Source organism: Besnoitia besnoiti, chromosome V (assembly GCF_002563875.1).
Source record: "Besnoitia besnoiti strain Bb-Ger1 chromosome V, whole genome shotgun sequence".
Lineage (NCBI taxonomy): Eukaryota > Apicomplexa > Conoidasida > Eucoccidiorida > Sarcocystidae > Besnoitia > Besnoitia besnoiti.
This window is the reverse complement of record NC_042360.1, coordinates 1,711,916-1,734,662: the sequence shown is the minus strand read 5'-3', so window position 1 is coordinate 1,734,662 and position 22,747 is coordinate 1,711,916. Positions and strand designations below refer to the sequence as shown.

The 22,747-nt window shown below is 59.1% G+C and overlaps 3 protein-coding genes across 3 annotated transcripts; 1 reads left to right on the top strand and 2 right to left on the bottom strand.

Moving 5' to 3' along the window:
- Positions 1-687: 687 nt before the first annotated feature.
- On the bottom strand, positions 688-4,291 carry BESB_060680 (UDP-glucose 4-epimerase; the record flags this gene model as incomplete). The annotated part of the gene is made up of 8 exons (XM_029364482.1): positions 688-757; positions 1,218-1,301; positions 1,563-1,755; positions 1,961-2,159; positions 2,740-2,889; positions 3,220-3,302; positions 3,532-3,806; positions 4,251-4,291. 8 exons carry the CDS (start codon positions 4,289-4,291, stop codon positions 688-690), a joined length of 1,095 nt encoding a protein of 364 aa, XP_029219190.1.
- Positions 4,292-7,499: 3,208 nt separating this feature from the next.
- BESB_060670 (uncharacterized protein) lies at positions 7,500-15,113 on the top strand (the record flags this gene model as incomplete). Its single annotated transcript, XM_029364481.1, has 3 exons — positions 7,500-7,578; positions 8,256-9,346; positions 9,867-15,113. 3 exons carry the CDS (start codon positions 7,500-7,502, stop codon positions 15,111-15,113), a joined length of 6,417 nt encoding a protein of 2,138 aa, XP_029219189.1.
- Positions 15,114-17,194: 2,081 nt separating this feature from the next.
- On the bottom strand, positions 17,195-21,607 carry BESB_060660 (uncharacterized protein; the record flags this gene model as incomplete). The annotated part of the gene is made up of 2 exons (XM_029364480.1): positions 17,195-21,358; positions 21,446-21,607. The coding sequence occupies 2 exons, from the start codon at positions 21,605-21,607 to the stop codon at positions 17,195-17,197; spliced, it is 4,326 nt and encodes a 1,441-aa protein (XP_029219188.1).
- Between the last annotated feature and the right edge of the window lie 1,140 nt (positions 21,608-22,747).

The window sequence follows — 22,747 nt, the reverse complement described above, 5'->3', positions numbered from 1 at the left end:
CGGGACAATTCCCAGCCAGATTATGGTCTTGAAACGACGAACTGGAGGGGGTGAATGCCAGAACACGCGCGCCGATCCTACTGCTAATTATACAGAATAATGCGACGAGTTACTCAGTAGCTGACGCTGTCATGGCAACAAGTAGGCGATTTTTCACGTGGTAAATGCTCCGCCTGCGGCGATTAATAGCTCTGGCTGCGTGGCACCTGCACCCGCTTCGCCAGAAACTGGGAACTGGGGCTGCTGGCTTTTTGGCGCGAGTACTGCGAGAGAACTGAAGAGGCAAGCCCTGGCGGGTCACCGCGTGACGGTTTGTCCCTCTTTACACGTCCTCTACATAGAAACTCTGAGCGCATAAGCCTCTGAGCCTTTGACCAGTGTCCCCGGAAAAAGGAAGCTTGCTACGCATGCCTACCCGTGAGGACGCGGAGCTGGCTGCGTGCTGCTCACCCACGTGTTCCTGACTGAGTCTCCCAGTTTGAACTGCGGAATGAGCCTTAGTTTGTTACGTGTGCTACGCTCGTAGCGAGATACAGCTGTCGAGCCTCTAACTGAAGATTGCCTCCTCCACGATCTGGCCGGAGACTGCAGGAATCGCCGCATGCCTCACGCTTGTGAAGGGCTTGTGAAGTGTATCTCTCCATTGCCATTGTATGGCACCCGGCACCAAAAAGAGCGTGAGAGATATCATGGATCAGCCGTGTTGTACCCATGAGGGTTCTGCGACTGCCACTTCCATGCAGATGCGACGGCCTCCCTGAAACACACCGCCGAAACAGACATCGCGGAGTTGCACACAGAACACGATGCTGCCGCATGCCTTCTTCTCCCCACTGATGATACGAATATGGTGAATCTTGCTACCGTAATATCCTCAGGCGCAGGCATGACGTAACACATTTGCACAAACGCTGACGCACCGCCTCACAACTAATCACGCTAGAACCATGTGTCCTGGAGTGAGTGACAAACTCCTTCCTCGTCAGTGGCCCAAGCTGGAGACGCTCCCCCCCTTGCCATGGAAGCACGCAGTGGTCAGAACCTGCACTACTCTTGCGTATTGTGGTAGAGGAGCAACAGACGGTTCACACCTGCTGCTAATACGCCCAGCAAACGAAGAACTACGTTATCTGAATAGAATCTCTCGAGGTTGCAACTTCGTGCCGCGTTGAAGAATAAAGGGGCGATTCACTAAAGGCTAGCAAGTGCCGACTCACTCCATCGTCCGCCGCGCTTTCCATCCGAGCTCCTTTTCCGCCAAGCTCGGATCCGCAACTACACTCGCGAGATCGCCTTGTCGTCTGAGGCCGACCCACAGCGCAGTGAAATAACACTACTCTTCCGGGCCTCTCACCCGCCTCTCATTCCCATCGCAGACACACCACAGCCACAGGAGCATCTGGCAGATTCCAGTCCATTCACAATACTGTCACATACACGGGAGAGGCAGCTGAGGCACAGAGTTGACGAAGTCGTCGGAGGTACAAGTCAGAGCTACCGCGAGAGTACGACCTTGCTCTTACCACCGACCGCAGCAGACGGCGTATCTGGCAGACACTTACCGAGGTGCTGCCTTTCTCGGGATCTTCCGGCCTGACACACGTTCGAAGATGTCGGCCATCTCTAACACCGAGTATCCGCGGCCGGTACCCAAATTGTGGACGAGAAGGCATCCATCCTGCTCCTTCTGTAGCTTTCTAAGCGCTGCAATATGACCTGCAGCCAAGTCCTCCACGTGCAGGTAGTCTCGCACTCCTGGCAGGACACAACGAACCACAGAGGAGGGAAGAGGCGCATCAAAACGGAGCTCTACAGCGTGAAAGGGAACACCTCCCCATTCCTCGCGGAGCACTCATGTGAGGAAGGAGTATGGCGCCTGTCTACGTAGCGTGGTTCTGATGTCGACAGGACACGATGAGGTTTTTCCCGACGTCAAGGCGCCCTCTGCTGGCAGACTTACCCGTCCCGTCCGGTGTGTCCCAGTCCGTTCCAAAGACATTCAGATGGGGCAGTTGGCCCACCGCCACCTTCTGCATGTAGGGCACGAGATTGTTAGGGTGTTTCGGCGACTCTCCAATGAGACCAGAATGGTGGCTCCCAACAGGATTGAAATAACGAAGAATAGACATGCGCCAACGCTTGTCAGCATTATACAGGTCCTGAGTCACAAACACCACAGGGGCCACAGGCACCTCGTTGGAGGACGAGACAGTCCGTCCATATATCTCTTTGTCACTGCACTGACGCCCTGCAGGCTGCTCTACGACTCCTCGCGCATCCACGGCAGCGGCAGGCGCAGGAGACTTTGGCGGATAGGGCGCATGCAGGAGCCTGCATTCCGGGATATATATATATATATACGTACATATGGCCTACTGCACGACTGCCACATATCCACAGCGACACGCTCGCGTGCGTCCAGGCGGCGCAGTGGTGCACAACATGCTGACGAAACGTCTGCCATGTTCGCCTGCTCCCTTGGGAGGAGGCACATCACGCTCGACACATGCGTATTTCCGTGGAAGGGCGGAAGTCCCGACGATACGTCTAACTCTGGACAAGCCCGTGCTGAAAACGCTTCACGCATTGGCGCAAGCGCTCAGGAAGGCGACACCGGCATTCGCAGGGCACTGCGCGTATCTCATGAGCTTCCTCTTCACAGCAGTTCTGCGCTGTACCGCGCACGGCCTGTGCAGTCTCTAGACTTCTGTTCCATGTCCGCGTTCCGCGCCATCTTACTTTCAGAATCTGTTCAATCGTAGATTTCGTCTGCGCGTACGGGTTCGACGGCCCGATCGGGTCTGTTTCCACGACCGGTCCGACCTTGGGCTTGTAGACCGCCGCACTCGAAGAGAACACCAAGAATCGGCAGTCCGCCGCGTCCATGACCTGAGGATCCGGAACAAAAACAAGCATCGTCTCCGTTGAACCGGCTGACTGCGCCTGCATCAGGCCGGAATGCCAATCCCCTACGCGAGCTGAGACTACGCTAGACACGCCTGATCGCCTGGAAACCCGCCGCGCCGTCGCCGACCACAGTCACGGCACGAGAGAGACGTGACCAACCTGCCAGTTGGGAGAGCAGAAACTAACCGCGCAGAGAGTGGCCCCTCCGGACGCTGGGAAAAACTAGCACAAAGAGCGGCACCACGAAGGGCGCGGCTACCTCCCAGCGGCGAACCCCTAGACAGTGCGGAAAGAATCCGGGCGACGGCCTACCTTCAATAGATTGAGAGTGCCCACAATATTGGTGTAGTAGTACTCCAGAGGCATCTCAACCGATTCGCCTACGGCCTTGAGACCTGTCCATAGGGAATCGGAACGCGAAACAATCGCAGATAACGTACGGATGCCAGTCTGTCAAGCAAACAGAAAATGGCTGTCCAGATGCGTCTGTCAACTCGCCTGTTGACGCTTCTTGTGCACCGGAGCCAGTCGGCTCTGCATTCCGTGTCTCTATCTCCAAGAGATGCACTCGTCGGTGACTCATGCATGCACTTCATTGTCGATCTTTTGCCAGGGCAGACCCACCTGCATAATGAATGACGGCATCAAAGTGTCGGTCTTTGAAGAGTTTTCGAAGAGCTTCTTCGTCCCGCATATCGACATTGTAGAATCGCAGACGGCAGTGGGAACCCGATGCGTCGCTCTTGCCGTTAACATCGTTGTCGCAGTGCGTGAGCTTCCGAATTCGCCGGAAAACTTCCTCAGACGCGTTGTACAAGTTGTCCATAATCGTCACGTCGAAGCCCTCCTCGACGAGCTGAACCACCGTGTGGCTTCCGATGTATCCGAGGCCACCAGTGCTGCAAGGAAGAAGCACCGCACAGCGACAGTTGCCCAGTCAAACGTGACGCCGCCGGAAATGTGGCGTGTAGCGACTTTCGAAGTACACAGAAACGCACGCCCTTCGCAATGAGAAAGGCGCCGCGTGGTTCCATCCGTCAGAAGACATCTCGAAAAGGGGCGCTGATGTTTGAACGACGAAGGACTCTTCATCCAAAAAAAGATGACACGCGCTCCGCGGCTTCTACCATCAGAGGCCACGCAGCCAGTAGCGGTCGTCCTGGAGACCCGGAATACGACGAGGCAGAAGACTTTCACACAGTGTATGAAGGCGTGGGAGAAGACATAAGACGAAGATGTCAGCACAATAGACGTGCTGTCAATGCACGGAAAGGGGCTGGAGGCGGGTTGGCGGTTGGGCAAAGGGACCAGGGCTGAGGGCGATTTCTTGCCTCGCCTCTTACCATAGCACACTGAGGGGTTTCTGTAGGCCGTTTGCCGTCATTTTTGATATGTTTGCGCAGTGCAATGGTAAGGTAGTGTCAAAGCAGCGACGAAATCTAATTCGGTCTGAAGTCCCAGCCACTAGAAAAGGACTAGAGAAAGAGCCAAGGAGAACACGAGACACGACGGTCGAAGCAGAGGCGTTGCATGCGTTCTGAGGTTCCTCTGTGTGCCGCTAGTCGCATACAGAACAATGCCGGCGCAAGACAAGATGTCGTCAGCGCATCACACGAAAACAAAACAGGTTGGGCAGCGGAAGCCGTGCGGGAACTGCAACCCCAATTGAGTTTTTACAGAAGCAAGACCACGGGTTTTCCGTTGCTCGAGGCACGACCTCAAACCATCCTCTTTGCGTGGAGACAGCTTCAAGCGACGCCCGTCCGTGCAGACAACGGTAGCCGGACGGATGTGCAAAATAGAAAGGCAGGAAAGACTACGAGTCACGGAGGGCTGATTTACACAGTCTGAGGGGATGAAGCGCGGCGGAAATGCGGGTCACGATAGCTAAAACCATGCACACGGACAGCGCACTAACGAACAACCCTGCCAGTCTGAATCCCGCGTCGCGCCGATGCGACTCTGTCCCGACGGGGCGCAGCTCGAATCAAATTGTTCACGTTTTAACACACGGTTCTATGTAAGGCCAAATGAACACGGACCTGGCACAGATACAACGCCAGCTTGTGGTAGTTACAGCCAAACTGTGAGTAGACCCCCTCCTGAGAGGATTCCACACCCCCACGACAGTATGAAGGACAAGGTCTGCATGAGTGGAGCACGGCTGCGCCAAAAACCTCGCCACCAACTGACAGCTCTGCTGTGCGGAATGACTTCCTACAGTAGAGTGACTGCGAAGACCTTTGCCTCACGCAATCTTTTTAGACACATCATAGCCCACCGTGGAAACGCACCGGTCAAAAAAGCCGATTCCACAATAATGAATTTTTCCTCCGTAATGAGCGGCGGAACAGGCCTTGGGAAGATCATGTCGGTACCTTCATTCATCATGACAGTCACAGGACACACCATGCCTCTGATTCATGACATCCAGAATGTTTTCTGCCAGCCGATAACTTGTGCCAGATCAAATGTCGTCTCGGATGACTGTCCAACAGTCCAAATCTGATGACACGGACATCAAAGGGATAATCTTCTGCCATACTCTCGCGCAGAGAACACCTCTGAGGTCTTTAAGTCCAAGAAGCTGTAACATGCGTCCTGACATGTGTCAGGTTATGCACTACACACCAAGAAATACTGGATGGCTATGGCCGATCGCTAACAGACCAAAACCCCTGCCGGAGAGGAAGTCAGAAAGTGCTGCATCAGGGAAAGGAGCTCTAAAGTCCGCTCAGGTCCCACACAGAAGCTCGATACCGTATAACACACATAACACCATATCAGGGAAAAATATGCGTGCCGGCATCGGAACTGACACGATCAATTTCATACGAGGCTGCGGTTACGCACGTGAGGTTTACCCGATCTTCCAAACAAGAAGCTCACGTCTCTTCGATGGTTGTTCTGTGTGGCTGACCCTTCTTGTAGGTGCCATTCAACTCAACTGCGAAGCACATGTGCGGTTCTGCCTCTCCAGTCTTTTTGAAAGGCCTCACGACGAGTGCTCCGCAATGTGATCGATATGGTGCCCTCAGTGTACGGTATAGCTGAAGAATACTTTGCACACGAAAGGTGTATCCGGTCGTAACTGAGATGGGTGTCTGGTATGCTAACAGCGCGCGTACACAACGGGTGAATGTATAGACCCTCCTACCGACGTACGGCGCCACCAGTGCATGTGGCAATCAAATGCTGCCGTTTTAGCTGCATCCCGAACTGTGAGGGAATGACTGGAATCCCTGTGATTCACTGCAAACTCACCATCTTTTTTGAGAGTCGATGTCCGCACAGAGCCTTCGGATACATTTTGAAGGGCTGGTACCGCGCAGAGCCTTGCCGCGCTTTTTCTGGGCAGGCCTCAGAGGATGCGGCACTTGTTGTGGGTCTGTTAGGGTGAAGAGGCTCGACTACACCTAATTCACCTATTAGATGTCATCCTGTCGTTCTTTGCGTCTTTTTGGATACCACTGGGCCGACTACACGCGTACAACAAGCTGCCTGTCCAGGCTGCGCTGCCCACGCCCGTGCAGCATCTCTCCCGGGCTGCGTTTCAACACCATCCTGTTCCCTACGAGATATTGAAGCTGACAGCACCGAGCAGCTGGAGCCTCGCCCCTGCCACAGGACGACACGCCTGCGACAACATGTTGGGCGCAAGCACACTTAGTCAAAGAACATGAGTCACCGCATTGGATTGTCGAGTTTGCCACCTACCCTCATCAAATATCGGCACCTCCGTTCTGGTCTTATATTGCTGAATGTGCACGTCAGGCTATTAAATAGCTGATTGACCCGCCTAGAGAAGTTCTGCAACGTGGAATGGCGTGCCGCCCCCCCAGGGCAACCGCTAGGCTGCCACTTTCAGGCACGAGGAGAAACAAGGCAGAAGTGAGAACGAAGGCGCTCCATATACAAAGCCATATTATCCATGCATGCTACAGGGCGTAGCTACGTCTTCAATTCATATATCTGCATTCTTGTTTTCTTTTCCTGCGCATGAATGCGGGATCGAGTATGCAGCGTTCCCATATTTTAGTGCACCCCTTCCCCAAGGCTATTCGCCGCGCGCTTGCCTACTTTTCTCACGAACGCTTTTTTTCTGTCAACCCTTGTTGAACAGGTGCGCCTGTCATTGCAGCAGTAGTGTCTTCTTCCTCTTCCCGCGTAGATTCTCTGCTGCGGCGCGCGTCAGTTCCTTCGAAACTATTCACGCGTTTTGATTCTGCGTGCATACATTTCCCGTTGTCTCCCGCGCCAACTTGTTTTCGCCCTTCCGTGAGGGGGGCCCCGGCTGAGACGATATTTCGAAGCTGTCACGTGTGTTTTTTGTTCTCTGCATCTCCCTGGCCGCTTTCCTTCGCAACCTACAGTCTGGAAGCACCGCCGACGTCACTGAAGCGGCTCTAGCTGTTTTCACTGAGCCGCGGTATCCAATCCGCGCCGCTCTTCGTCTCCCGTTTGCGTTTTTCGTGACGATCGCCGACGCCCACGTCTCCTTCGCGCGCGTTGACCGTTCAATGCTTTCGTTTTAGCTCTCAGCCGGTGTGTGCGTGAGCAGCTTGCCGTTCCGCGGAGGCGCAGCTGACACAATGGAGGGCGGGTCCGGTGGCCTTCCGCCCGGAGGAGGTTACTCTGGAGGGTTTCCTGCGTACGGCTCTCCTTTGCCAGGTAAGTCTCTACCGAAGATACGCGACTGTGTTTCTTTGGGGAAACGCATTGCGCTCTGAAATTGCCATGCCCATACTTTAAGAATTCGCATCGGCGCTGCGTGCGGGCGCCCTTGCGCGAGGGTGAGAATGCAACAGGCAACATCGCTTTGAACTCCCGTGATTTCCCGCATTTGTGCTTGGCAGCTTCCATATGTTTGCGTCTACTGTGGAATTTCCGTGACTCCCTGAGACAAAATAACAGTGTGTGAGATGCTGCCATGGGTACCTCACCTGGTGGCGCTACGAACAGGCTGGGCAAGCCCTCATGCTTTTTTTCCAAGTTTTTGAGTGCTGGGAGTTTCGCTGCATGCTGGTTTCCGGTTCGATCGCTTCTGCCATGAGGTTCACAGTGACATGACGACGGCGTCAGCCGCGAGTCAGACACACCGCCAATAACAGCAGCATGAATCGCTAGAGTGCCTGGACTCGCTTCAATTCACACCTCGAAGCTGCCTCGCTGTGATCCATGGTTTACGTACAGATTGAAACGTGCCATTTCATGTCATCTTCCCCAGCACGTGCTGCGTGTGATAAGTTTCTCGCATGCGATCAGTTTGTCGTGTGTGACTTTATTCCCGGGCGCAGGTGGAATTTCTGGCTCCATGCGACTAGAGGTGTTGCGTCGACTGTTCGCAGGCATGCCGGAGGCGATGTACCACGCGCAGCAGCAGGCGGCTTACTGGCATTCCTTTCCGCCTCTTATTGGAAATGCGCAGAGCGGGTTTCCTCCGGTCTCCTACAGTCCCTCCGGCGCCGGGGCGCTTCCGCTTCACTTCGCGTCTGGCGCCGCCGCATACTCCTCCTACCCTGCAGCAGTGGGGCTGCAATCAGAGGGCACACAGGCCGCATCGTTTCAAGCTTCAGCGCAGCAGCCTTCCGCGTACGAGTCCGCTTCTGCGGCATCACCATGCCCTCCTGCGCTGGCATCGGCGGCCGCGGGGGACGTGCCCGCGCGAGGAAGCGCCGCAGCCTCTTCAGAGAAGCTTTCAGAGGCACCTTACACCTCGTCTGTCTCTTCTGGCTCGTCCTCCTCTCCCGGCGCTTCTGTGTCCTCGCCGCCGCGTCAAACGACTCCGTCTTCGCGCCCCGTCTCCTCGTCGACCGCTTCTTCAGTAGTGAATCATCCGCCCGTGAGCGCGACAGGGGCGCTTCAGACTGCCTGTGGAGCTGCTGAGTCTTTCTCGCCCGCGGCGGGGGCGCCGTCTGCCAGCTCGCTGCTGCCGGAGAAAGCGTGTTCGTCCTCGTCTTCACCCGCTGCGTCGTCTCTGCTTTCTAACGCCCCGCCAGCGACCGCAGCGTGTTTGCACCGTCCGCATGCGTCAACGGAGACTGACGTGTCGGCGTCGCCGCGACGTGGGCGCGAGCCCAGCGCGGATCTTGGAGGGGCTTCACCTGCCGTCTCTGCATGTGGGCTGAAAGGCCAGGCGGAGCCGGACTCCGCACCGACTGCCGACGCGGGCAAGGAGAAAGCCGCTGGCGGCAGGCGACGCGTGAGAGTTCCGCAGCTGCGCTTCCGCAAGAAGGCTGCGAACAACGCCGCGTACCTGAAGACGTTTTCCAAGGTCTTCGGGAAGCGAGGCGAACCGGTTGTCTGGTGCAAAAGGCGAGGACGTCCCTGGTGGCCGGGGCTCCTCGCCAACCCCGACGACCCCCACCTCGTCCCTCCGCTTCCAGACCGCGTCAAGGCGAAACAAGTCCTCAGTGGAAAAGAAGAACTCCGCCTTCTCGTAAGCCAGAGACGTGGTTTTAGGCGGACCTGCAGCGCCGCGCTGTAGAGGCTCGTTACACGCGCATGCCCCAAACCTGCCTCTGTGTGCGTGTCTCGTGCTGCTGGTTGCTCCGGCGGGAGGGGGGGGGATGGAGCCTTATAGGCAACCGTCCGCAGTCGCCCGGCCTCAAAAGCAGACTCTCGGGGGTTTCACCCTCCGTGCAATTGCGTCTTCTGGAGGGACCTCTCTCTCACGCATAGGGGCTTGTCAAGTTGCGTGTTTTTAGGTTTGTTCACTGCTTGCTCAGGATTCTACCAAAAGAATTCGCCCTCGGTACTAGAATTTAGGAGATGGGGTCGAGAGAGCTGGGACGGAAGTTGGTCTTGGACCCGGTGTGGCAGCCCCTCTTGTCGCTGCGCTTTGTCTTGCGCGACAGTGCCCCTCTGCGCTTGCGGGGGACACAGTAGTGCGGTTGTCGCGCGGGACGGGTGCGGTGGAAATCTTGCTGTGTGATGTCTGCCGCTCTCTTGTTTTTCAGTTTCTCTGCTGCGGGACGTGGCGCTACTGGTGGGCAAGCCCGAAGGGCCTTCTCGACTTCCGCGAGAGCTACGCGGATCTCGCGCCGCGCGTGCGGCGCCTGGGCTTCCTGCCTCGACTGGCGATCCAGCACGCCCTCGAGGAGTGCGGGTGGCGGGAGAATGGGGACTGGTGCCCCAGCAGGGTGATCGTCGCGGCGGCGCAGGCCTCTGAAGAGGCCGACCCAGACAACGCAGATGAGGAGGAAGGCTGGCTCACTGAGAATCCCTGCTCTTCGGACTCCGAAGAGGAGGACGACGGCTTCATGGACGAAGACGGCTGGTGGGAGGGGCGGAAGATTGACTCCAGCGCGGAAACGAGCACCACGCTTGCCGAGCGTGAGCACCAGACCTCCGTCGACGCGGCCGCCTCAAGTCCCCCTGCTGGCGGCTGCCAGGCCTCAACCCAGTCGGTGGCGATCTGCCAGGGAGAAGCGGGCCGGAGAAGTTCCTCTGTGCCCCTTTTGCCTGCGGCGCATGCACTCGCTTCCGGTGGGAGAGGAAAAGCATCTCCAGAAGCCGAAGTTGGCCTCTCACAAGGCGCTTCTTGCCTGACGCGGGGGCGGGAGGCGGTCGGGAAGCAGGAGGCGCGTCTGGAGACGGGGGCCGAGACCGTGAAGGGGAGTGCAGCGACAACGCCGCAGGAGGGCGGCTCCTCCGCCGTCGCGCCCGCCGACCCTCCCACCCCATGTCGGTCTGTTCGTTTAGCAGCGACCCGCGGCCTGCACATGCCACCGGGCCTGCCGCCCGTCGCTGAGGCGGCGGCAGGGCGACCGGAAGGGGCATCTTCTTCAAGCGCCGCTCGCCCAGGCGGCCGCGCGACCTCGGGGGCGAGCCCAGGAGCCTTTTCGGCCGGCTCCGCGCATCTTCTGCACCCGCCGTTTGCGCCGGCGGACGATGAAGCTGAGGCCGGAGACAGCGAGAGAAAGCTGTCATCGATGTGCCTGGAGAATCCTGACCCCGAGGTCGACGCCCCCTCCCAGCTGACAGTGTCTGCCGGCGAACCTGCCAGCCGCCGGGAGGCGCCAGAGGGACTGGCCACGAGGGATCACGCTTGCGCCGGGCAGGCGCCTTCCCCAGGTGGTGTGCCTGGAGCGCCGGCGATGCCAGGTAGCGGGGTCGCCGGAACGCCTTTGTTTTCGTCGCCAGCGGCGGCAGACGGGGCTGCTGTATCTGCTTCGTCCGCACGAAGAGACGGCAAGCGTGAGAAGAGCCCGGTGGCGCATGCAGCGGGCGGCATTGCGAGCGCCGAAGGCGATACCGCGCAGGCTCCAGCGCGTGACAGTCCCCCCTTTCCGGAGGCTGTGGCGCCTGCAGCCGAGGCGGGCGGTCGCGGGGCCCCGGACTCGGGGGCCGCGGTGCAGACGACTGCAAAAGCAGGGACAGTGGACGGTTTCTCCTTGTCTTTCGCGGCTCCCTCAGAAGCCGCCCAGATGCGACAGGCTTCCCTCGCGCGGGCTGCGGGAGCAGGGCCGGAGTCTTCCTCGTGGCCAGAGACTATTTGGCAGCGGCTGAGGCAGCAGGCTGAGGCAGCGGCAAAGAAGGAGAGGGCGGCGCCGGCGCCGCCCTCGCTCGAGGCTCCTGCGGGCTCTCCTGCCGTCGTTTCCCCGGCGACAGAGAAGCCGCCCGCACTATTTCAAGGCGCCCAGGAGGCGACAGCGAGCGGAGCAATTCCCAGCTATGGAGCCATGATTGACGCCTTTGCGCACGACAAGCTGCTGAACAAGAGAGAGGACCAAGTCCTTCAACCGCCCCACATCCGAGCTGCGGCCGCTGCGGGGGCGGCCGCCGCGGCCATGGCGGCAGCCGCTGCCGCCTCAGCCGCCGCCGAGAAGACCCAGCAGCGCGAGGCGGCGCTGAGGCTCCAGCAGGCGGCCCAGGCCCAGGGGGTCACCGAGGCACCTGCGCCGGAGCGGAGCCCGGCGCAGTTGGCCAAGAAGGCGGCTGAGGCTGTTGCCAGTGTGTTGGAGGGACAGACAGAGAAGAAGCTCGGGGGGGCGGAGACACATGCGAGTGCCGTTGACGAGAAGGAGGCGAGCCGCGCACGGAAGCGATCAGGCACGACGGCGGCAAGACGAGACAGGCGTCGCGCGAGTGCAGAAGAAGCAGACACTTCTGGGCAGGGGCGCTCGACCTCGTCGGGGCGGCGGCCCAGGGCCAGCAGCAGCAGCGGAGAGCGAGAGCGGAGCCGCCGGCGGCAGGGAGGGGGGGAAACGAGCTCCAGGCGGCGATCGCGGTCGGCATCGTCTTCCTCGCGCTCCCGTTCTCCGCGTCGGAAGCGCTCCCGACCCCGGTTGCCAGCCGCGGGCGGCGGCGGCGCGTCGGGCGGGTCGCATCGCCTGCGGGGCTCCAAGCGTCTCCGGGGGCGGGATCGGGAGGCGTCCTCGGGTTCGCAGTCGCCTTCCGTGTCGGCGCGGTCGTCCGCGTCCCGCTGGTCAGGCTCTCGCTCCGTGGACTCGTGTCGCGGCCACGCAGGGCGGCATCGGTCGCCGCAAAGCGGCTCCTCCTTCTCGTCCGACGGTTGGCAGCGCCGGCGCGGCAAGCTCGCGGGCAGGCGCCGTGGTCTCGATGCCTCGCGGCCGCGCGACAACGCCCACGTGGGGACGAGGAGAGGGCGAGGCAGCTGGGGAAGCCCCGAGGCCTACCGGAGAGGGTTCCTCGACAGACACTGTGGACCCGGAGGGGACCGCACAAGGGGCAGCTCGTCGGAGTCTCCTTCGGGTCGCGACCGCAGGCGGGAGGAAGACAGACGAGAGAGGCGGTCTTCGTGGCGCAATGACGCAAGAAGACGGCGCCGGTGGACGCCCAGCAACCGAGCGACGGCTCTCCACTCAGCGTCTGCCTCACCAGCGCCATCCGAGGATGCAGAGGAACCGAGGCGCTGGCGCGGCAAAGCCAGAGGCGAGGACAGCGGTGACGCCTCCTGCGACTCTGGACGACGCCGAAGAAGGCGCCGCGGAACCAGACGGAGAGGGAGGTCGTCGAGCGGAAGTCGAGACGAAAGGGGCCGGAGGGCTGGGTCTTCGGAGCGTTCGCCGGCCTCTCCCTCGCCGCCGGCGTCTCCAAGGAAAGGGAAAGACGGGGGTGAGGCAGAGCGGAATGAGGAGGGTATGCAAACGCCATGCACATCTGCAAATCCCATGCAAGAAGCCGCACCGCTCGTGAATGCAACGACGGCCCTATCTGCGTCTTTATCAGGGTCTGCTTTCCCTGCGTGTGCTCCACTGACGATTGCTGAGGGGGCAGCTTGCGGGCCTCTCGCCCAGATGCCGACCGCCTCGGGCTCTTTTGCCTCCAGCGCCCTACGCAATGGAAACGTGCATGCGTTTCAGCCGGTACGTTCCCTGTCTTCGAGTGCCGCGTCTCGGCAGCCGTCCGATACGTCCGCTCGCGCACCTCACCTCTCAGCTGGCCCTGAGGTCCTTACCTCCCCGCCGTGTGGCTTCTTCGGGCAGGGTGGGAAGCCTGGCTGTGAAGCGGTGCCAGCGCCTAAACAGACAGGACTCGCGGAGGGCGAGGGAAACGCTGTGGAGAGCGCCCCGGTCGCTTGCGCGTGCGCGCCTTCTACTCCGTCTTCAGCGCCTCCGCCGGTCAGCGCAGTTCCTGCTCCTCCCTCGCATCTGTTGGCGTCTTCTCTGGCGGCCTTGGGTACCGCGGAGGCGATGGCCTCTCCGCCCGAAGGCCAGAGAGATGCGACAAATGCAGAGGAAGACAGACGAGCTTCCCGGGCGTCTTGCGAGAGAGACGGTGCGGCAGGAAAACGACGGCGTCGCAGCAGCCACGACTCCCGCTCGCTCTCGGGAACGGCGAAGAGCAGGTCAGGCAGCAGAGGGCGGCGCCACTCGAGTGCGTCCTCGGCTTCTTCCTCGCGCGAGGGCTCGCGGAAAAGGCGACGTGGGGGCGCCGGAGGTTCAACCGAGAGACACCGTTCGCGTCGGCCGCGGAGATCGCGCTCGCCTCTGTCATCGCCGCACCCTTGGCGCCGACGGCGCAGCGCCCGGAGGAGACTGACCTCTTCTGAGTCGTTGCGCAGCGACCGGTCGAGCCGTTCGCGCGGGAGGCGCTCCAGCAGCGGGGACTCGAGGAGTCCGGCTCACGGGCGGCGCGGCCGCGAGAGGCGAAGGCATCCGAGAAGCGCCTCCCGGGGCGCGCGGCGCAGGTTCTCGTCGGACGAAGCCGGCAGTCGCGGCTCCAGCCGGCCGTCGTTGCCTGGCCCAACGCGCCCTCGCATGCACCCGGACGGGGCCTACCTGTCTTTCGCTGCTCGGCGCGTGCGCGTGTTGCATGCGAAGGGCCGCTGCGTGCCCTGTCGCTTCCACTGGAGACGCCAAGGCTGCCGCAACGGCGACGGCTGCAAATTCTGCCATGACCCTGCGCACGACGCGTTCATGCTGGCACGAGACGGCGAGCGCGGCGCCAGCAGTCGCTCGTCGTCGCCGCTGCCGCGCCGAGGCCCCGAGAAAGAGTACGACGGCGGCCGCGGACGCTTGGAGCCCTACGCCGCCTCCTCGGACTTGAACGGAGACTCGAGCGAAAGCCGCAGGGCCGCGGAGGACGCTGATGGCTTTGGAGGCGTCCGCGGCCGTGGAGAGAGGCTATTCCGCCGCCGGTCGCCGTCCTTCGCCACCCCGCAGTTCATCTCGGGCCGGGGCGACAGAGGCGACCGCGGCGGAGGGTGGTACGTAGACAACAGAAGGCCCCTCGGCCGAATCGGAGACAGCCTCGACAGAGAGTTCGGCCGCTACGGCAGCCGGAGCGCCCGCGACAGATTCGGGGATCGAGGCGGGTCACGGACCGCGAGAAGGTGGGCGGGCGAGGAGGACGCAGAGAGCGGCGATGCAAGGAGAGAACGGTGGATTGAAGGCGAGGAAAGCAGTGCCGAGGAAGAAGATGGTGCGTCGGCTGGGCAGAAGGACGAAGCAGTTGCCGGCAGGACCGCGATGTCGGCAGGGAGCTCCGCGGCGCAGAGCGAAGGCTGCGGCCAGGTGCCTCACGGCGCGGCTTTGTCGAGCGCTGCGCACGCTGCAGAGACAGAGCAAACGCTGAACGAGGAACAGGAACAGACGCCGGCGGGCATGGCAGACTGTTGGGCGCAAGGCGTCGCCGTTGAAAAGGAGCGCAACGCACTTCCCGCGCAGCAGGCCGCCGAGCCGCAGGGTTCTACAGACCGGAACGCCCAGAACTCGGGCGTTGAGCAACTCCTGGCCTAATGACATCAAGAAAACGATTCGAGGAAGCGGAGAGAGACGCGCTACGTAGGCGCAAAAGGCGGCGGCGAGGAGACCCAGCAGGGCGAACGTCGCCTAGAGGGCAAACCGGTTCGGCTATACGAGGCGAAGCTGCAGAGGAGACAAGGAACAGAGGATCTGAATGACGATGAAGAGAGGACGGATGAACCCCGCAACAGACGGGACAGCGGACGGCCCCCCGCGCTGAGGTTCGGCGTCCTTCATCGTCGGTTTTTGCATACAGCGGACCGAAGCTCACGCGCTTCTTTGCATGTCGCCCTCTTCTGCGCAGTGTGCTGCCTCGCGAGTCTTCTTCTTTCATCCTACGTTACGCTCAGAGCTAACGGCGTGGCCTGCCGCCCGCGGTCGCGAGAGAGAGCAAGAAAAGAAGATACGCCTTGACAAGGTTTTTTCCGGCGTCTCATTGCTTCAGTTTCTTTGGATTTTCTTCCAAAGCACTTCGATGCCCGAAAGCTATTGCGCGTCCGCTTTCCTCTTCTTTCTCCGTCGTTTTTAGACGTTTCTCGGCGCAGCGACCGCGGCGGGGGCTCCGAGAGATCTTTTTCGCGCGGCGTATCTTCTTCAAAAGACAGAGGCGTATCGTCGACTATGCACAGACGGCTGAGTGAGTGTGTATGGGCTGTGGAACCGCAGCTTCATTTGCGAACGGCTCTGCCGCTGCGTCGCGGGGGTGGAGGAGAAAACTAGACTTCTTAGGAACTCGTGGGCTTCTCTGTGCCTTTCCAGGGAAGAGGAAGGAAGACGGGAAAGCGCTTTTTTCGTAGGTTTCAGTGCGAGAAGACTCGTCGCCGCCGATCTCTCATGCACCGTCTGCGGAGCTCGGGCACGTTTCCATGTGATACGGCCGGGCTGCAAGAGAATCGATTTTGTGAGCCCTCTCTGGCGGGAAAGAGACGCTGCTTTTCTGATGTTCAGGGAGTTAACTGCGTTCTTCAACGCCTGAAAAGGTGGCTCGCCTCCCACAGAACTGGAATCGCAGGGTGTGTTGTCGCACGGCTCTTCGCAGCTTCATCCTCACGTCAAGCAGACGCGCCACCGCCAGCCACGAACAGAAACTGAAAGACGCCGAGGATTCTTAACTCCCTCGAGGGACACCGAAAAGAGTCCCAGTGGCATTATACCTGGTAACTTCCCTAGGGCAAACACGGAAGCACGACATGAAGTTGAAGTGTTGAGGCAAAATGGACTGCGGCTGCATGCGCCCGCGAACCTCTGCAGCGCCCTTTAGACCAAATCACTGAGGAGGACTGTTCGTGCGAGAGGGAAGCCCCGAAAAGTAAGGTCTCGTGTCCATGTCTTGCATGGATTTCACTACTAAAACGGCACCTGAATTCGAACGCTGGCGGCAAGATACACTCCAACTCCTTGCTGCTTGCTTCTCGCGTTTTGACAACATTGTATACGAACTCCCTCCCTGCGCAGTGGAGGAATCACGGAACTGCGGCGGAGACACAAAATCCGCGCCACCGAGCTCCTGATGCGGCACAGGACAGGAAGAAAAGTGTATCACGAAGGAGGGATCTATTTAGCGTACGCAGCGGCCTCCCACATCCCAGGACAACCGCGGCGCAGATCTTACACGTGAGACAAGAAGCCAGGAGAGGAGAACCCGAGGACCTTTTTAACTCCACAGGCTTCACGCAGCCGAGCCCGACAGCTTCATTATGGAGACTGTCTAACCTCACACATCCTCACTCCTAGAAATTTTGCACTGAGGCAACGAACGACCAGGGACGCACGTGAAGTAAGCGTCGCGCTTAGTTAGCAACCAGCAAACTCGGAGGCATGGCTGATGGAAAAAGAAGGAGGCCTACACGAGATAGCTAAAGAGGAGAATGGCGCTTGCGCAGAGCCACACTCCCTCCGCTGGGCTGCTGGCTTTTCATTCTCTGCTTGTATTTCCATCACACTTCTGCTGGACGCAGCAGCCTCACTTCATTCCAGTCCACCGCTAGCCCCGTGCCCCTCAGGCCAGCTGGTAGTTTGCCTTTCCTGGCGCCCTCATCGCCTGCAGATATCCTCTGTGCCTGTCCGTGTGTGCCCTATGTTTCTGCTGCTCCCCAAATATTCTCCCGTCGCTCGAACACGATGACGTGCTCATATACACTGGCGCCAGGCGTCTCCACTGTGGAGCGAACAAAACCGAGGGACCGAAGAAGCTTCTCTACAGCCACAAGCTGCGGAGGTTCCTCGCGCCACGCTTCGTCTTCCTCTTCATCGAAGAGAAATGGTGGGACTTCGACCTCTATCGTTTCGAGCTCGGGATACCAGTGCAGAAGCTCGCTGAACAGCGCAGCGATCTTCTCTCCCTCTAGCCTCTCAGAGGGCACAGAGGCCGGCTGGGAAGAATTAAACGAGCCGAGAAGTTTTGCACAGACCCCGAGCTCCTCAACGCTGCGTGGCCGATAGGCGAAACAGTCAGATTTTCTCCCATTTTGTTCGTTCGCTTGAATAGCTGGAGGAGTGATGGAGTATGCACCACCTGGGAATTCGTCGGGACCCAAGCAATGATTGGTAAGCCGAAGCACCTCTAGGCATGGTGACTCAGAAATCTCTACAGCGTCGCCGTCATTTCGTCCGTCCCTCAGGTCCATTGCGCTGTCTCGTACTCCGCACGATTTCCAAACGGCCAGACTGCGTCTCCCCGTATCCACAAAAGTTACGCTACGCCCAAGGCCGACACGGTGCATGTCACCTTCCATCGCAGATTCTTCGCCGTGATGGTCTCCGAGTTCACGCTCAGTCTGAACCGACGCACGGCCCAGGGAGCTGCGCCTACATTCATTTCTCTCTTTTTTTTTTCGAAGATCTACCAGCGCCCTAACGAATGCGGCTGTCCGCGGGGACTCCACTAGCTCGTCCAAATGAAGTTCGAGGCCTTTGACTTTGTCACGCAGGGCAGGGTCTTTGCAGAGTGCATGCAGGAGATCAATATCTATGCGTTCTCGCGTTCGCCGACACCTGGCGAGGACGCTTCTGGCGCCCCCTAAAAAACCGCACACCTCCCCTTGCCCCCACCCACGACCCCGCTCCAGCCTCTCTCTCCTCGCTCTTCCCGGCAGGCCAGCTGCGCGCCGATCTTCCCTTCCGCTATTTTCCTGGCTCCCAGTTCTCCCGACATGTTCATCTGCACGTCTGGGGGACGAACCTCCATTATATCTGCCTTCTTCCGCCATCCGCCAGTCCGCACCTTGCGTCTCCCGCAGTCTCAATCTGCTGCGCCTCTTTCGGCTCGTCGCGAATCCGAGAAGACGCGGGGGGCGCTGTGGAGTCAAAAGGAACGCGGGAAATGCATCTGAGCGGAGAACAGGAAGCACGAGGGTCTCTGCGAGTGCCGACAGTTTTTCGTGTCCCTCCGTGGCTTCGTCAGAACACGAGTGGAAAGCACGAGGTACTCCCACCTCCCACTCCGGCGCTGCGCCAGCAGGAACTCGTGGTTCGTTGGACGACGAAGCATCTGCGCCAGCCTGTCTCTTGCATCTTTCGCGAAGGCGAGACGCTCCACTGCTTTCGCAGTTCCCTGAAGAAGCACGGCTGAAGCTGCGACGAGGCCGAGCGGGGGGAGAGCAGGCGGGCTCCGGAAGGCCCTCTATGCAGAATGAGGGCCACGGCGCTCGGCGTTGCTGCACTTCCCAAGCCATCCTCTCATGAGTGGAAGACGATGATGGAGGACGACGACCAAGCGACTGGTCGCACTCAGGCGGACACGGAGCCCCTGCACCAAACTTGCAATGGAAAAGCCCCTGATGTCGTTCAGGATGGAAATGCAAGAAGTCTACGGAGATTCGCCGTGCATGAGGGGCGACAGAAGGTGGAGAGGAGGAGAGCCACGTCAGTGAAGGAGCTCGGTTTTCCCGCGCCGCGATTCGCGCTGTATCGGAAGTTTCGTAAAAACGTGTGTTGCGTGGAACAAGCGGAACGTCACTGTTAGGGTCATCAAAGTGCAGCCGAAGGTGGCGAACGTAAGGAAGAACGCGAGGGAGAAGCCGTGCAACCTCCTCGTCGTCGCTTATTGGCCCCCCTTGCCCAACAACGTCCCCGGTCGGTCCCTCACAACCTGCCAAAAACGTGTCGAGAACAAAGTGACAGTCTGGGAAGGCCCGCATGAGAACGTCAAGGCTTGCGATGGCCACGGAAGGCACCTCTCCCTGGCTGCCACCGAGTGATCCAAGGTACACTCTTCTCAGCTGGCAAACGCTGTGCGTCGCTGCATCATGGGTTAAGCCTGTTCTGTCTGTCTGAGGATCAGATGTCGGGGGTGATAACGGCGCATCTCGCGACAAAAATAACTGTGGATCTCCGGTCTCATCGCTCGCTCGATGAGGCTCCGCCTGTGACTCCGTGACCGTCTCGGACGGGGAAGGCACCGCCGACGAAGGGACAGGCTCGTCGGGAGGCAACGACTCAGACACGGGCTGCCGCAACGCGATAGTAACCCGAGAGGGTGAGTTCACTATCTCGTGCACAACGTCAGCCACGTGAAGAATTGATCGGTCGCCTATTGCAAGGTCCGTCAGATGCGTCAGGCCGGGAAAACGTCGTTCTTCATCATATGGCGTGCTGTAAAAGCCTCCAAAGACTGCGCGCCAAACTCGACGGGAGACAGGCAGACGAGTCTCCAGACGGAGAAACCTCAGAAGAGGCGCCGACAGAAGCAGATTCACTATGTCTCCTTCAATTGACATGGTATTTCGCGCAGCCCCCGTCCTTTCACCGCCTCCACCGAAGCACTGGCGGCTCGCCGGCAGGGGCTGACACAAATCGCCCTCGCTGCGCGCTTCGCCTGCAAGAGCAACGTGTACTCCGAGACACTGGCAAACGAGAGAGAAGACTTGACACGATGGAAAACTGCATTTGGACAAAAGACGGAGCCATAAGAAGGAGTGACACCCGAGCAGGGAGAGCGACGATAGCCGTGGAAACACCAAAGTAAGATGAATGATATCATATGGAGAGTACAGGGGCGACGTAGGCTCGACGAGGGAGGAAACGGACGCATGAGGCATGAAGCTGGCGAAGGGCGGGACGCGAGCGGAGGACACGAAGTTTCGAGATGCAGGAGAAAGTGGATGCCATCCAAAGGGAAGCCAGGACGGAGCCAGGTGAGGCTTGGAAGGTGCTACCATCCATGACGAAGATGAATTAAAATACTCCTCTCCTGGTTGTAGCGCCTCAACTCTGTTGCCGGTGTTTCCCATAGGAAGGGGCTCATGCTGGACGCCTGCAACCTGACCACACTCCCGGACGGGCAGCGATGCTTGAGAGATTCGGCTTGTCGCCCATCCGCAGTCGTTCCTTTCTCCATCACTACAGCTTTCCCGTTCACTGTCCGCTCCTCTCTCTGAAGTGTCTTCAAGCAGTCTACCCCCTTCTGCCTCAGTTGCCTCTGTCGCTCCTTTTCCACTTGCATCGCCCTGCGCATAAGGAGGGCCGGTATGGGCCTTTGTCCTGCGTGCTGGTTTCCTTGTGCTGCCATCAGCCGTTACGCGGCGGCGCAGTTGTTGTTCGCATCTTCGCGCATGCACGGACGTCGGTTGAGGCGTCTTTTCAGTCCGACCCACCAGGCGGTGGCACTGAAGATCCGGTGAAGTAATTTTCAGCGTCTCGAGAACAGCAGCGTTACGCCTAAGCAGAAGTAGAAGAAACCGAAGAGAAGACGACAGCGGAATGCAAGTTCTCTCGCCACCTTCAAAGGCGCCAATTGCATCACGGCATATGGCCAGGCGCCTCAAATGGGGAGGACGATCCAGAAGCCCCCACCAAAAAGACGACGCGCATGAGAAACGGCGGTCTGAACAGGATAACTCTTTCCGTTCTGGGGTCCTGCTCGTCGAGGCCAGCTTGGACGTTACAGTGAACGCGCTGCACTCAACGAGGGAGCCGGGCGAATCCACGGCTGCCTTCAAGGTACTCGAAAGCAGCCGAAAGTCGGCAATGCGGCTCACATCGAAGAACGAAAACAACGTGAAAAGGCAACCGGAAGGAAGACATTCCAACGGGCTGCATCCTGCGCGTAACATGTTTCTCTTCCTGGTGGGCCGCATGGCCCCGCCCTTTCTCTTCGCTCCTCTTCTTGTCATCGTGTCTGTGCTCTGCTGTTCTCCACGTGTTGGGCAGACTGGAGCCTTCTGTTGAGAGCCACAGTCAACAAAGTCGCTGCGGCGATCGCAGGAACGGATGTCTTCTCCCTCGTGAGCCCCCACTTCCTGAAACAAGGGTAAAGAACATTTATGCTGGTCGAGAATCAAACGAAGCTTATTCTCCCCCGTCTCCGTTACACATCCTGCGCGTACCGTGCCAAGAGAGAAAAATGGAGGTCCTGCACCTACTTCCTGTAAAGATGGGAAATCTCCACCTGACACTGCTACACCGTCTCCTGGGATGTTTCGCAGCCCCCAATCGGCCGTCGCCCGTTGAACAGGACGCCGGGGCGACTCTCTGTCGTCGTCCTTCATATTCAGTTCCCAGACATCGGCGGTGGCGGACGGTGTCGGAAGACACTTGAACCAGCTCTGTCACGTACTACTTTCGGTGGAGTTCACGCAAAGTTATCATAAAAGACGAGACGAGGTATCCAGTTCGCGGCAAACTACCGAAAGCACAGAAACGACGTTAAAGGCTGACTGAGTAGACACAGCGAAGCACATCGCTGTGTCACGTCGATCAGGGTTGAGTGGCAAAAATGTAAGCCAACCACTGAACAAGAGAGACCAGTACCTTTGTTATTCTTTGCAATTGGGTACGAATAAAGAACAAGCGAGTTCTCGCTTGACTTCAAACGAAAGAAAGAGACCCAAGAGTTGCTGCCCTTCGTAGAGACCAGGCTAAGGTGAAAACGAAGCCGCCGTCACTACCATCACGCGCTGCCAACACAGCCAGTGTTGACTTCGTGAGAAGTGAGCAGGGAGTCGATACAGGATTTGTCTCTGTCTCAATACAGCACCATAGGCCGCTCCTTGGAAGTGTGCCGATTCAGAAAACATCAGAGACCCTTCACGCATAAAACGAATGAATGCTCGGAGACTAAATACTACCAGATGAAAAAAATGAACTGCGCGAACCAAACCTCGCGATGACCTGCCCTAAAACCCCTCCATTGGGGGAACCTAAGACGCGGCAAAACCGAGACTTGCACCCATATGACACGGTATGGTAGTTTGCATGACACACATCCGCACGTGAGACCGTACAGGAGGGGAAAAGATTCAAGAAACGACGTGCCCTCATTTGGTGTGATGCTGGAACAGACCGCGGAAGACACGAAGATCTCACACGGCCGCAAAGAGGAACCCCAGCACACAAAAAGGACAGGAGCCCTGGTGACACACAGCTATTGTACCATGGTTCCTTCGCTTTGTGCTCGCGGTACTACACTCCCTTGCTATACGTAACACCTTCAATCTATTGCTAGCACCGGAGTTCTGATCTCAAGCGGTCAGCGACGTCAGCGACCAGCTTTGCACGCCGCATCAGTTTGACTCGTCGTGAGCGGCACCGTAAATTCAATTGACCATGAGGACCCTGCGGCTTCTTTCGCCGCTACCTTCCACTACCTCGGAAAAACTGGCCCTGCTGACGGGCGACGGAATACAGTT